We start from the raw sequence: 15,748 nt of genomic DNA, 5'->3' as shown, positions 1-15,748 counted from the left end.
GTCAGGTTCGATTAGAGTCCTCTCCATGTTCCCTTCTTAATGGCCCAATCTGGTCGGCCATCAGGCCTCCTTGTTCCGAGTGACACATGCATTGATTGGCTGATGGGGAGGGGTCAGCTCAGGTGCCGGCTCCCGTTCTTCACTCGGCTGGTGACCTAATGACCAGCAAAGGTTGGATTGGTCCCCAGAGACTAGGGAATGTGTGAGCGAGGGGGGGTAATTTGGATGCAACAGGAGGATAAAGGAATGGAAATAAAAAACCACAACAAATTGATCATCAATGTATTGATTAACAATGATTGGATCTTGTTGACTTCTTTTAAGATAATAATCCCAATGGCAGCTTGGATTGGAGCCAATCCCCCCACGACCTTTAAAGGATAATTGGAATAGATAATGAATGGCTGGACGGATAGAAAAACCTAAAATAGCCTTTAATTTTTAAATTCAAGTCTTTTTCTACCCGTAATTATGAAATTTAAGGGCAAGGACAAATATGAATGATTGGAGGGTAATAGAAAGTGAATGAGCACTGAGGTGACTGATGGAGAGTGAAAGATAAAGTGAGTGGAGATGGGGAGAGGACACGTCTCCATCTCTGCATTAAAGCGCTATTTGGAGGTAATGTGTTTATGGTGTTGTTATTGTGTCGGGACTCTGTTCTAGCCATGCTCCCCTTTATGAATTGGATCTTGTCAATTTACAACTATTAGTAGAATCTGTCCCGGTGAGCTTTTGTGCAAGCGAGGTCATGTTTTTGTTGACGTGTCTAAGCAAGAATAGTTTGTTGTGATCAAAATAACAAAATTTCCCACCTTAAAAATCTCTCCCCACATGAACACCTTTCTCATCTAAGGTTCCTCACGAGGCTCATAACTTGGTTTCTGTCCAGTGCTCTTGTTTTTTTACATGAATCATCATTAGGGTCAATTAGCTCACAGCTTGGTGCGATGAACACCCCAGGATTCATGATATTTGTGACAAAGATGGAACGAAGACAAACTAGTGCTTACTCAATTATCTTTGTGTGTTGTTTAATAAAAGCTACAGTGAGCCTTACTTCACTTAAGCTGCTTTCAGACGTGCTCTGAACTTCGGGACATTTTCCTGATATTTCCCAGAGGGGCAGTATGTGAATAGATATATATGCAGGATAAAAAGAGGTGCCATACGTTTAGAAGACGCAGGTGAAGATGACAGCTTGGAAAGACAATGAGGCTTAGGGTGATAAACACAATATCGATGTGCTGTAAACGAGAACGCTTGATTTCATGTCCTGTCTTTTGTATGCTCTTCCCAACTATAACCTGAAAGCTCAGGAGATTTTCTTGTGGTTCTGAACATGTCTGACTTAGACAATCTCCCGCTGCGTACTTCATATATGAAATGTCAACTCTGACATTTCATATATGACAACAATGTCTGGACTTGATTTGCCGCACATTTTGAATTTTAAGTAAATGTGAGTGATGGATTCTTTATCTTAAATAGGACAAGGACATGACTTGTCAACATTTTCAGACAACAGCTGATACCTCGGAGAGTATTAATGCCATTTAATTATGGCCGCTGGTCTTTCCCAAAAAATTTGTAAATTTATGAACTCATAACTTTAAGATTTATTTAAGATGACCTATTTTGTATCACATATTGTGACATCTGTACCTCTGATAATGTATATAATGACGACCACAAACCTTAGAAAATAAGGATTTATAAGTTATTTCCCTCGGTGTCGATGTGCAGCACTTTAACAAAACTGGTTGTTATATAAGGTGTTCTTCCATTTTTAGACCCTTCTCTTTGATAAAGGCTATTTCCATTCATTCCTATAGACCCAATATATGATTTTCTTCCATAATTCATCTGACTTTCCCTTGTGCTGTTCCATTCATAGCCCTGACGCCCACTGCCATTGTCTCATTATTCTTGTTTTTGTAACAGGCGAGTGTTGGGCATGCCATTTTGGCTTTGTCTGTGTTCTATTTATTACCTGCTATTATTAGTATCGGTGAGGAGAAAGCACACACACACACGCACGCACGGGCAAGCGGTTTCCCAGAGGTTTAATGGGTGAGTCACTCCACGGCTGAACATGGTCTTATCTCCTGAGCAGGTTTATCCATGACAGTGAAGATGGAGCCATAACAGAGCAGCTCCCGGTGACACTGTCAGTGTGCACGGAGGGACGGCTCTGATGAAATGCAGTGCACCAGGAGAGTTGGATTAAAGGGGACCAGGCGTTGTCTGTTTTGTTTTTTTGTATGTGATTTTCGTGAGCGTTCCAGTAAAAAGCCCCCCCCCCCCCCCCCCCATAAATGTGTATAGAGGCGGTATATATATATATAGGATATACTCTTTGAGTGTGTTTGGCTGGTGCACATTCACACTCAATCACTTCACTCTGTTCTGCTCTATTTAGCTCCCTTAACCCACTCAACACCCGTCCTCTTCTTTTCGCCACCTCGTGTTTTCAATTCCTCGACACACTCTTTATTTAAATCTTCCTTCTGCCTGTTTATGTCTGTGGTGCTGCCGCAGTTCTGTGTAGATACCGCTGGAAGCACACCAGAGACTCGAGAGAAGAAACAGATCCGGAGAGAGAAGAATGCCTGACACAAAGAAGACGGCTAGTTTGCTTATGAAATTGATTCCAGCTTTGTTCTGAGATCGATAGCAGCCACATCTTTCTGCTCTACTATTGTCAGACAAATTATTCTGCATTGGCCGACAGTAACTCGAGCTCCTGCCCTGGAGTGCAGATACGTGAAGGGGGCTCTCAGTGTTGTGAGTTATTTTAGAGAAACCCATTTTCCATCCCTCTGACTCAGTTTTTCTTTCAATAAAAGCACCCAGGTTGCAGATTCATTTGCTATAAAAAGCTTTTACCACTCCAATACTGTGCTATGAATTTGGTTTTATTCTGTTGTTGTGCCAATATGACCAAATTCTGAAAATATTTGATTTTTTTTTCTCTGTGTAGAGCAAATTTGCACCATCTTAGAATAACCATGTATATCTGTGCTTATAATTTATATTCCAGTCTTTACTTTGATTTCATGATGTGTAATGTTGACAGTTATGAACATGATGGCTGCAATATTAACTGCATTGGGACACGTTGCTCTCGTAATCTTTTACATAAGTGCTACTTGCAGGTCATGGGAGGGTTTTCATGGTTAACAGACTGTCTTATACCAAATCATGTCTCTGAGATAGTTGTTAAGTCAGACTGATAAACAGTCAACATTAACAGTGTAGATGAGTGAGTGAAAATGAGGATTTTAGTTTCTGTCCTGTCCTTGATCAGACTGATAAAGGGATAGTTCACTTAAAAATGAAAATTCACTAACGTAAACTAGGTAAATAGTGACTTCAGACGTTATAAAACGGAAAAAACAGAAAATGCCTCCATACTGCTCATGTGGTGTCATCCAAGTGTCCGGAAGCTCCGACATTCATATTCAACTTGAGACAAGGTCATTTACACCTTGTTTTTAGCCGTAGAGAGTGTCGTCCGCTTAGCAGAAGTTCTATCCCGGCACCTACAATCTGCTTTTCACAGCGTCTCTTGGCAATGTGAACCCTGAATGAGCTGTGGTGACGGGGAATGAAAGAAGGACTGTATAAATGTGTGAATGGGACTTTTGAGTGGTCGGTAATACTGGTAAAGCACAGTGTAAATACATTCCATCACTTCCATATTCTGGTATTTCAGTTATTTTCTTGTTTAGTAGAGTATATTTCAGTGAAGCTACTATCAGTATGACTACGGATACCAAAGAGCAATGTTGATTTTGTGTATCTTTGGCTGCAGACAGGCCAATGTTTAGCCTCTTTAATCAGTTTGCCTGATAAACAGTGTACAGTACAAACCAAAAAGAGTCCTTTTTGTTTCCTGAATCCTCGGACATTGTCTCCCGCATGGAGAGAGCTCTGCAGGACAGGCTAATGTGATGCAGGGGGCAGATACAGCTACGGATAACATTTTCTGAGTGTCTGTTTCTGTCTCACAATACGTACAAATTGCTACCTCATCAGCTCCAGACACAGGCCACCGCACCAACACAAACCCAATTCTCCAGATAAGCCCACAATTTTCAAACTGTGTGTGCAGATGTCCCCCCTTATTTTTAAGAATTTGTTTGTATGCCGGAAATTCCAGCCTCTTACTGGACGGCAGGTTCATAATTAAGGCCATGGCATATCATGCTTTATACCCGTAGTGAGAAAATCAACAACAATGTTCCCGTCCACTGCCTCTTTATGCATTTCAGACTGTGTGAAAGTGGACCTCAGAGCAGACCTGGCATTTTAGTGCTCGGGGTGTTTTCGAGGTGACTCACTGGTGCCCTACTTCTTGCAGCGTTTCTGAGTCACAGCTAGGAAACACACTTTAGGAATTTTGGCAGCGGTGTTTTGGAAAGCTTACGGTGATCGGATCCTTCGAGGGAAAACTCAACGTCCCGGAGAGAAAATCTTGCACATCGAGACAGCTCATGGAAAAAAAGCTTGTGGACAAAATGAGCAGCAGTGGATAAAAAGCATCAGAAGTATGTTAACAGTTAAAGTGGCCTTTCATAATAATACCTACCTGGCAGGATGATTACACATGCAAGCTATATTCCCTATGACTACACAGGAAATCCTCCTTGTGTCTTTTGCTATTACAGGTGAGAATGCTGCTCTGTTGTCTCCCCCGACTCACCTCCTGCTCCACCGACCCCATTTTCTTCTTGAGTCACTGACTCTCCTGACACATATAAACTGAAACAATACTCATGTGTCGAAAAGCCTTCCCTCCTTGGTGCTTTTAGAGGCCACCGAACACCAGCTAAGCCAATCTGCGATCACTTTCTCCTCCTCTCTGTGTCTTATCTCTCCCCTAGCCACACTCCCTCAGCGGCCTCTTTGTGTGTGTCCCCAGCTCACTGACATCTTAATTTCCCCTCTGCGTCTTCCCCTCCCTTCATCTCCATTTCTTTTACTCTCACTTTCACTCAGAGCGTCTATCATGTTTTCTCAATCTCGCCCACTGACTTCTCCATGCTCGCTGCTCTATTCTTAGCAAGACGGACTGGTGAACCATTCAACTGTGAATCACTCTTTCTTTGTGCCTGTTTTTTGGAAAGTATGTTTGTACATCATGTAGAACAAAGGCCTAATATCCAGATATGAACTTTTCTGAGTGTTAAGCACTGCCCTAATCAATCAAATCAATCGATCAATCAAATGTTATTTGTATAGCCCATATGAGCAATTGTTGAGCAATTCACAATTTGTCTCAGAGGGCTTAACAAGCTGGGACATCCTCTGTCCTTAACCCTCAACAAGAGTTAGGAAAAACTATATCTGAGCTTTTGTAGCATGCAGCACATCAGAGTTTTCACCAGCAGTGGTGTAATATATCTCATATGCTGTCGACCTGCTCCATTAAATTACCAGAATATGTGCTCATGCTTGAAAACGAGTAAGAGCACTTGTCGGCGCCTCAGCACGAGTTAAACAGGCAGTAAATTGCAGCGTGTCATTGAGCTCAGAAGTGTGTGAGGTGAGTCACAGTGTTGTGTATGTATATAAATGTCTGTATAGACCTGCTATTAAGGTGTCATTGCCACTACTCTCAACAAAGAGTGCTGTAAACACACACTTACACAGAATTTACACAAGCCTGATACTTAAGTACCCTTCTGTGAACTGATCCGGTCCAGTCTACATCCAGGACATGGTCAAACCTTACACCCTAGCCAAATCTCCTCCAACTGCACCTTGGATAAAAAACAAAAAGCAAAAATATATATATTTAGTTGCACTTAAATGTAGCACTTTGTAGTTTTTTTTTTTTTAAGCCTCATGGTTGAATGCACTTGTAAGTCGCTTTGGATAAAAGCGTCCGCTAAATCAAATGTAGATGTAATGTTTGTCTTGCCTGAGACTTTAGCTACACTGAGCCCTCCCGCAACTCCGTATCCGTAAACTTTCAGAAGCCATGCACAAATATGGAGGAAATAAATGCAGAATCAAGACGGAAAACTCCGTCCATTTTTCGTATACCTAGCTAAAGTTGAGTGTAAATGAGCTTTTAGTTTACATTTGGTTCAGTGTTGATATTACCACTAACACTATTTCAAATCAGAGGGCACACATCTTAAGATAATTTCCTTTCTGGTCAGTGTAAGTCTACTTGTCCGGGGATTTTACTTGACAAGGGGCGTAATTTCCTTATCACAAATTTGAATTGTTGAACTTATTATATTAACTGTTAAATGAGATCAGAAGGAAATAGAAATATCTCATCCCACCGGCAGTTTCGGTGTTGAGACTTAATTCATGACAAGAGATCTTGTGAAGATAACATTAAAAAAAATTACCAGTTATTGTTCTGTTCTTGTCATCTCACTGGTTCTGTCAGTGGAAAATGATGTTCACCCTTAATGCAGTTTACAGTTTAGGGAAATTATAAAGATTTGTTAGTTCCGAGCCAACTAATGTCCTCTGCTCCTCTCATCTGCCGGTTCCCTGTGTGTCGTTGGGCCATCTCGCATCATTTGGCCATCAGCCGCAGAGTTGAGCAATCGAGAGGAAATTACATCGTAATTAGATTACTCTTTTCCTCATTGTAATTAATTGTCATTAGACAGAACCCGTGTGGCATATTAACTCCCTGACAGACATCCTGCCATACCCGAAGCTTATGGATGCAGAGAAATCATTTCCTATGCAGCCTCATACTGGGAAAAGCTAATTGCTTCAAACTGACCACTCCCTGCCTCATAACGGAGCTGTTCATGGGATCTTTGCACACACTGATACATACATATGTCATTCTATCTTTGTTTGGACACATGATGCATTATCTAGCCCCTTGCTCCAACCTTAAACCCTCATAGTTAAATGGATGTGGCTTCTTGTGTAAAGTGCTTTGACAGGTTGGCCACAGTGGAGAACCGCTATATAAATATAGTCCATATACCATTTGCCATTTAGTTGTGTCTCATTGACTTCTGGTTACTAACATTAACCTCAACCATAACTAATACTTGCCTTACCCTTACTCTAAACTTAAACTTAACTTAACCTCAGTCCAACTTTGTTGTCTTCACCTTAAAAGGTAATGATTTACGTTATAGTTCATTTTTGGTCCCTATAAGGAAGGTCCCCACAATATCAGTAATACCTGGAGCCCACACACACACACACAGATTAGTGTTGTTGTATTCCCATACATTCTAATTAGAGACAGTAACATCCCCGGCTACATTTAACTTTCCACCACATTTCTTAGCTTTTTCATGCTCTGTTTGAAAAGTGGACTGCTGACAGAGTCTCATAAATTGTTGAATTCTGGTGAAAATTGTTATAGGAAGCAAACACACACACACACACACACACACACACACACACACACACACACATGCACAGAATGTTTGTTATCTTTAAACTGAAGGTTTTGTGCTCTACCCATAAATCACTAAAACTTAGTTTTATTATTATAAATAGTTCTTCTCTTACTGTTGATCTCAGACTGCTTGACATTTAAGAAACTATGCACTCTGACCAGTATCAGAATAGCTCTGCCTGAAGACTGGAGTCTGTACAGCCAGTATTACCAGCACCTCTCAGGCTTATTAACACTGTACAATTAGCAAAGAGTTTAAGCGAGATAACCAGAGGACTTTAAGAAGAAATTTCAACAATTGCAGAACTTTTTGAAAAGAGAGCAGGTTTGAAATAACCAAAATATATATAATAACCAAGTAGAATACCTTCACTCATAATAATAACTGAGAATTGTTCAAGGCCTTTTTATTCTTCTGGCTGAATTTGTATTACTTTGTACTTTATGCATTGAAATGAAAATCCTAGCAAGTCTTTTTAAGGTTACATGCATGTCTATGTGTGTATTCATGTATGTAGTCTATATTAACCACTGAATCACTCGCTGTAAGTTACATAACTGTATGATGCATGGTTGTTGTTCTGAATCACAGATTCACATACTTAATCCCTTGTCTCAGTTAAGCTTCTACCTTGATTCCTCCTTTTGTCAAAATTTAGCAGGGGTCCAGCTGTGAAGATACCACAACAGATCTTTCATCTCCGACACCCATGCTTGGTTACTGTTGCTATGCATGGCGGATCGTTTGCCGTCACCGGTGCATCCAATAGGCATGTCCGGGGAGTCTAAAAACAGCATTCTGTATAACCGCATATAATGAGAAAGGCTTCATCAGAGTTCTCTCCAAATGTCAGAGCGGCTTTAATGATCTACTGAGCACACACATACACAGAAGCTATATTTCATGTCCATGTGTGCGTGTAGTCACAGTGTGTGGCTCTTTTCTGCGTTGCTGGCGTTTTTGGTAATCCTACCTTTCTATATTTCCCTCTCTGCTATTAATTCTCTCAGCTGAAGCTATTAATTCTTTCCATCCCCACCACTTCGCTCTCTGTCTCGCATCCTAATCTTCCTCCGTGTTGCTGGGTCCTGCGCCGACATGATTATCAAACATGTGGTTTGCATAAGTATCTCCGATGAACATCTTGGTTATTTTTCTAAAGAAAGTTTTGAGTGTGTGGATTGCTCCCAGGGGCTGTACTATTTTATTTTTTTCAAGCGAGTTTCAGGAGTGCGTCTTCAGGGACAAAGTATTACTTATCACAGTGAAGCCAACAAGAGATGCTATAAGAAGAACCCTTCTCCTGTAGCACAGTGAACAACAACAGCTTATGTAATGCTGCTATTTTAGCTGCTCAAACGGTTCATACAGTATGTCAGGCTACCTCTAATTACTTCTCCCATGGTCTGTGTGTGTGTGTTTTAGGTTAACAGTATATAACAAAGTTATTTCAGCAGAGGAAGAGGAGAAAATCCACTGAATAATTTAGATGTGATGGACCAGGAGAAGAGATAGATAGGAGGTGTGTGATAAAGATGGACACAGGCCAACTATCAGTGGATGGAATGAGAGGGAGGTTGATTTGTTGAGGCACAAGAAAAGAAATCAGTGCATTGGGAGTGTATGTATAGGAAGAAGAGGAGGAGGGAATCGAAGATGGAAAAAAAGATGACAAGCAAAGTGAAAGACCTGGAGATGGAGAGCAGCAATAAAGGAGAGGAGAGTTGGCTGATTAAGAAGTGAGACTCGTGGAGAGGACAATGAGAGCGAAGACAGACGCACACATGGAGAGAAAGAGAGAGGGGAAAGGCTTATGAGCGGGGCTCTTGGTGCAATGCAGACGGCATTGCCATGGAAACGAGTGAGGGGAGGGGGCGCAGGCGAGGAGGAGGGGATTAAATAGGAAGGGAGAGATCGCTGCCACGCGCCGCGGGGAGAGGGGTGGGTGGGGACTGTTGTGATGAGAGGGGAGGGGCGGCAAATGAGCAACAAGTGAAATTAATAGCTGCTTGATGGCTGGAAGATTGGTTTATGGTGGAGGTGTGCCATTTGTTTGTGTGTGTGTGTGTGTGTGTGTGTGTGTGTGTGTGTGTGTGTGTGTGTGTGTGTGTAAACTCTGTTATAGCCTTATTATTTTGAAATAACTTTTTCAAACACTATATTCATCAATGGCAGGCTTGTATAAGAGCAAGGACCAAGTTTGTGTTCTTGTTTTTCTGTTGTCTTGATGTTACTCTGAAGATCATGAGTTTCTGTGAAATGCTACCATGATAAATTAATAAAAAATAAAAAAAAGTGATGGGGGGATGAGCTTGTCGCCATGGCGCCAGTTGTCTCAGGTGGCATTGTCTGGGTCCATATCAGAGGGCGGGGGGTTGTCATGGCAGCAGGAGTGCTTCCTTGGAGTTTGTCTGGGTGTGATGCTGCAAAGACACACACACACACACACACACTGTTGGAAATATACTTGACTGCAGGATTATAAATAGAGAGCAGCAGAAGGCAGCAACCCGCTCCTCGACTCCAGCGCCCATGGGACCCCATCATTCTCATCCTCCTCTCCACTTGTCTCTCATCAACACTTACCCCTGCTTGTCATCTCTCTTTCAGAGGCCTCTGTCCCTCTTGTTAAACCTCCTCTTCTCACCCCTGCTACCTGAAAGTATCATCAAGTGGCTTTGTTTGCTATCCCTTTATCTCCATAGAGATGGTGATGATGCGGGATGTCTGCAGTTGTCATGGCAATAAGATGGGGAACAGTGAGGATGCTTAATGAGCTTGGAGTTGCTCGGGCTAATGAAGTGGGACGGCTGTACCTGTGTGTGTGTTTGTGTGTGTCTGTTTGTGTGTGTGTGCGTGTGAGTGCGTGCGTGCGTGCTTGTTAAAAGTCTCCTCCGGTGACTTGAATGCTCTGATCGAGGAGAGATACACAAGTTTCTACAGAAACTGCAGCTGTAATGAGCTGCGCAGATGCAGCACTAAAACAGAGATGTTGTTCCTCTTGTTATGGCTTTTCTAATCTGTGATTTACAAACATTTACAAGTTCAGCGAACTGGAAAGGTTTAAGAATTTGAATCCCTGCTGCAGGATTTAAAAAAATTTAAAACTTGCCGGCCCAGAAAGCCCCAGTCAAAGGGAAGTCCCACAAATGAGTCTCGGACTTAGTAGCGTTTTTTTAAAAAGCAAGCTACACTGACACAACTGTGCAAATGTTTCTCATGCTCCCCTGTGACTGATGTGTGACCCTGTGGCCCAGACTGGTTGTGTGCAGACACTGTGTGTAGAAAGTATAAATGTTGCATGGAGGTGTGAACGTCTAGTGTCAACATGTGTGTTTGTGTGTGTGTTTGTGTGTGTTTCCGTGTGCGTGCGTGCGTGCGTGCGTGCGTCCACATGGGTCCCTACACATGTGTCTCTACACATTGATGTGAACAATAGCTTTGGGAATTTGAAGTTTTATTGTTAAGAGAAATTGATTTATTTAACTGCCTATTTTAGGGGGAATTTCCTTCTTCCCTTCTCCCACTTGTTTCCAGCCTTTAAAGTTTTTAAGTAAATTCAAATTAATTTCCCCCTTTTTCCCCATTTTCTCTTAACTCTTAACTTTATCCTTTAGCTGTCCTTGGAAATTACAAAATATGTGCATTGAAATTTACATTTGACATAAGAAGAAGAAGAATCAAGTTTGGGATAATCTATAGAAAGCCAGTTGTGTATGAAGTGCCCTGAAATGCTGTGATGAGACATTGGCCCGACACAATTCCAATTTGCACCACAACACAACTGAGTAATGTTCACAAAACACTGAGAGGGAGGCAGAGATGTTGATGATAGACATAGATAGATAGGATGATGGAAGGGGTGACTGCTAAAAACTGTGTGAGTGCACGGCCTGACGTGTCACATCCTGAACCCAAAATCACCCTCGACTCTGAACTCAGCATGCCGACATACAGCGACATACAGCGTGTCATTCGCGGGGATGATGCCCTGAAAGCTGTTTCCGGGGTTAGCGGCTCTGCAGCTTGCTCTGTTCTCCTGGTGTCAGCAGAGATGTAAAGCCTAAATACCTCCCCCGTCTCCCTCATCCGGGCTCAGCCTCCACACTGTCTTTCTTCCCAGACGCTCGCAGGGATCCTCAAACTGCCCACTTGTGTAGGTTTGTGCTTCTCAAGTCAGACTCAAAGGTCTGCCCGATAGCATGTTGGCCCCCTTCTCACAGCATCCATCATTAAATCGGCTTTCTATGTTTAAAATGTGATGCGGTTAAACCTGCGAATTGGAGATATTTTGTAAAAGTGCAGGAACATCCCTGTGGATATTAGGTACAATTGTCTCCTCGCCTGAGTGAGCTTGCTTCAAAACAAACAAGGGAGAGACAGGTGCTCTAAAACTTGAATTTCTAGCCCCTGTCTACTTCAACTTTTATTTGTCTTGATTATGTTGCCAACATCATTACCAGTAATGAAATTATCTGTCTCAGAGCCAAGTCAACTTAGAATATGAAGTGAATTAAGTTCTTAGTAAGTGAATAAGATTTAAAAAAGAAAAAAAAAGAAAACATCCTGGATAGTTAAATCATTTATTCATTCTGTTTACTTCGATACACATGAACAATTTCCTCTAGAAATGTGACGATAGAGCAATAAAGCAATAAGGTAACAGAAATCAAATAAAGCCTATATATATATACTTTTAATGCAAACCCTTTATACACAGAATTCATTGGCAAGCCTTTAAGTTCTGTAGCTTAGGTGACTCATTATAAACAACAACAAAAAATCTCAATATCAAACATAAACATTTTTCACATGTTAGTTTGGTTTTTGTTTATTTCCATATTGTTTAAAAATCTTTGAACTTTCACAGTTAGACACATGTTGAGTTCCTCATATTTAGAAAAAAAACAGATACACATCAATGTCTTTTATATTTCTTCTAACCTTGATTTCTTCAACTTACCTATTCAACTGAGTCCATATTGGATCTCTCTTGAATCAAACTAACTTTGATACTGTGTGGAAATAACTTTTGATATTCTTTCTACTGTATTTGTGCAGTATTCAACTCAGCTACATAAAATGTTAGGGCATATAACTTGATAAAAAGTGTTGATTCACATTAGCAGATTGATTGGCATTTCTTATTGCCTCCGTCTGCAATGTAGAAATTCAATGAGTGTTACTTGTTTATGTGTTCCGAAAACATCCAACTACTGTAAATGTCATACATTCCTTACAAACTTAAAAACTAAAGAAGCTTTTTGGGAACTGACTGAGAACATTGATACATTTTGGCTTAGGAAATATTTACTAAAATATGAATAACTGCATAATGGGAGAATATCTGAAGAGGTTCAGATCTTTTCACAACACAGCTGGTCTTTGTAAAAACCTTATCCTTCTGGCACAGGTCCTGTTTAACACCTGAGTTCCTTATCAGGCAGCTCCATGACTTCCTTTGATTATGATGCTTAGTGGATTAACCTTCTGAAGTAAAGTCACATAATGGACCTGTGACCTACTCGTGTTTTTTTTGTTGCTTTCAGAAGGTGGGACAAAGAAGCTCCGTAGCACAATCCGACGGAGCACGGAGACCGGCATCGCCGTGGAGATTAGGAACCGAGTGACACGACAGGGCAGCAAGGACTCAACCGACGGCAGCACCAACTCCAACAGCTCTGACGGAACGTGAGTATCTGACCGCAGTTCTTCCATCCACCCATGCTCGGTATCCATCCATCTCACATTAACATCATTCTGCTCTGACTCCTTCAGGTTTGTCTTCCCTACCACGCGCCTGGGGCCCGAGAGTCAGTTCAGTGACTTCCTGGATGGACTCGGCCCTGCTCAGATCGTAGGCCGGCAAACACTAGCTACACCCCCCATGGGTAAGCCAAGAATGATGGAGACCAACAGCACTAATCTGTCCTCGTCAGTCATGCCTGGTTTCTACACAGTTTTGTTTCGTGTCTGTTATCTCATCTCGTATATGGACTCCTTCCCCTGGTGTTCAACAAAGAAATGCATTTTTTCTGCAGATGGATAATGGCAAAATTTGACGGTTTTCGACACACAATAGTAATATTGGTTGCTTAAAGGTTGTGGGTTAAAGCACATTGTTTATGTTGGTATCAATATATCTATTGATACATATACAACATTGAAATTCACAGTGGTGAACTAGCTGAACAAGTTTAGCTATAACGTCAAACGAATAGCATCTTAGCAAGTTAGATTTTAAGCTAATATCATATGTGACATAACGTCTGTCTGGAATCCACAGCAAAATTGTTTTGTTATGTTTTGTTTTTTCAACGTACATGGAGGCTAATTCTGTTCCGAAAAAATGCCGTAGGGGAGGAGATTGGCAACAGTGTCATTTTGGTCTTGTAGTGTTTGAATGATTCAAAACGATGCGATTAATGTGATAGAAATTTTAATTTTTTCTCTTGCATTTAATGCATTTGTTTTGTTTACATTTATTAAAGCACGGATATAGCAGCATATCAGTCCACAATCAATGAATAAATCTGTAATACAAGAGCATGTGAATATTCTTAGATTGAAAGATGAGTTACATTTTTAATATGTAGATCTGTATTCCAAAACACTAGTGTATTCAGTCAGCGCGGAGTTATTCTTGCTTGAGATATAAATCTGTAATGCAAAGGTCATTGCTTGATAAGAAACGACAGAAGAGAGAAGTGTTGCTCCACCAATCTTACTCATAAAGGCAGATTTCCAGCTTTGTGGCGCCCTCTGCTGGAATATGCAAACAACTGCAGCCAAGCTTGTTACAAAAAAAGGTTTTCTTCTTTTATTACAAGCTTGTGATCAGTTTTTTAGAGAATGTGTGTTTTCCCTCCACAGGGGATGTCCATGTAGGCATGGTGGACAGAGGAGGGCAGCTGGAGGTGGAGGTCAACCAGGCCAGAGGGTTGATCCCTAAACCCGGCTCCAAGAACATCCCAAGTACTCCTTGTTCAGACATTGTTCACAAACTCCACTGACTTTGACATCCATGCACAAGCTTCACTCTACTATTTTTAATTTGTGTGTGTGTGTGTGTGTGTGTGTGTGTGTGTTGTTTCTGCAGCGACATATGTAAAGGTGTATGTCCTGGAGAATGGAGTGTGCTTAGCCAAGAAGAAAACCAAAGTAGTGAAGAAGAATCTGGACCCCACCTACCAGCAGGCTCTGTTGTTTGATGAGAGTCCTCAGGGCAAGGTCCTACAGGTAAGTGACATCCTGCCTTTCGTTATTGCTTAATTTCATTGTCTTCCGTGTACATATGCAAATGATTGTATGTACCTCACAACCAGAACCTTTTCTTCGAAGGCGACCTGTCTCTGTTTCCGTCTTTTGATTTCCTTGTTCAATTTGTCTTGTACAAGTTGAATAAAGAAACAAGTTGACCCTGAGCTGTGCTGAATTGCATTGTACATCCTTAAATGTATGTATATACTGTATGTCCTCATGCTTCCTCTTCTCCGTAGGTAATAGTCTGGGGGGATTACGGGCGTATGGACCACAAGTGCTTCATGGGAATGGCCCAGATCCTCCTGGAGGACTTGGACCTGTCTGCCACAGTCAGTGGCTGGTACAAGCTTTTCCCTACCTCCTCCTTGGCAGACCCCAGCATCGGACCCCTCACCAGACGCCTCTCCCAGTCCTCCCTGGAGAGCGCCACCAGCCCCTCATGCACCTAGACACCCCAGTATAATAACCCTCCCAACATGCACGGGCACAGGCAGAGTCATGCAGACACGGCCACACGTACTGTACACACACAACTACTGTATTTGAAGTGCAAGACAGGTAGGCATACACATATATACCCATCTGCACATAATAACTGATCTCATCGACACAAACACACACACTCACACGTTGTCATTCCACTTTTTGCCATATTCTCCACATTATCAGTATTTTTAGATGATCTTAGTTGAACTAAACTAATTTACCAGAAACATGTAGCATTTTTTCACCCATGACATTTCAACATTTCTCACAACATATGACACGACAAACCACCGATGCCATGTTCTGCATTCCAACGTACCAGATCTCCGTGGCATGACTCATCCCAGGGCCACCCCGATGCCAGTTTCTAAACTCTCTATGCCAAACTTAAGAAAAAATGACCTTTATTTTTAAAACCAAAGCAATTGTTATTGTTGTTATTCCTATAAGTAGTAGGTGAAGTAGTATACAATATAAAGTATGGATATGTAGCAGAGTCTATGACTTAGATGTAATGCAAAAAAAAGAAGATACATTCTACACACATGAGCTGAGAAGGGCAGGTCAAACACATAAGCATATCTGGGCAGCAGGCTTGG

The 15,748-nt window shown here is 41.6% G+C and overlaps 1 protein-coding gene across 1 annotated transcript in view; it reads left to right on the top strand.

The window, feature by feature from the left end:
- rims3 (regulating synaptic membrane exocytosis 3) overlaps nucleotides 1-15,112 on the top strand; it is a 28,495-nt gene extending 13,383 nt beyond the window's left edge. Inside the window, exons 2-6 of the mRNA XM_061093159.1 lie at nucleotides 12,950-13,091; nucleotides 13,179-13,291; nucleotides 14,274-14,375; nucleotides 14,500-14,639; nucleotides 14,900-15,112. Coding sequence (XP_060949142.1) covers nucleotides 12,950-13,091; nucleotides 13,179-13,291; nucleotides 14,274-14,375; nucleotides 14,500-14,639; nucleotides 14,900-15,112 — 710 coding nt within the window. The remainder of the gene's footprint in view (nucleotides 1-12,949; nucleotides 13,092-13,178; nucleotides 13,292-14,273; nucleotides 14,376-14,499; nucleotides 14,640-14,899) is intronic.
- Nucleotides 15,113-15,748: the final 636 nt, after the last annotated feature.

This window comes from Limanda limanda, chromosome 19 (genome assembly GCF_963576545.1).
Source record: "Limanda limanda chromosome 19, fLimLim1.1, whole genome shotgun sequence".
In the NCBI taxonomy this organism is placed as follows: domain Eukaryota; kingdom Metazoa; phylum Chordata; class Actinopteri; order Pleuronectiformes; family Pleuronectidae; genus Limanda; species Limanda limanda.
Note: the sequence above shows the minus strand (reverse complement) of the source record. Positions and strands in the feature narration are given on the sequence as shown.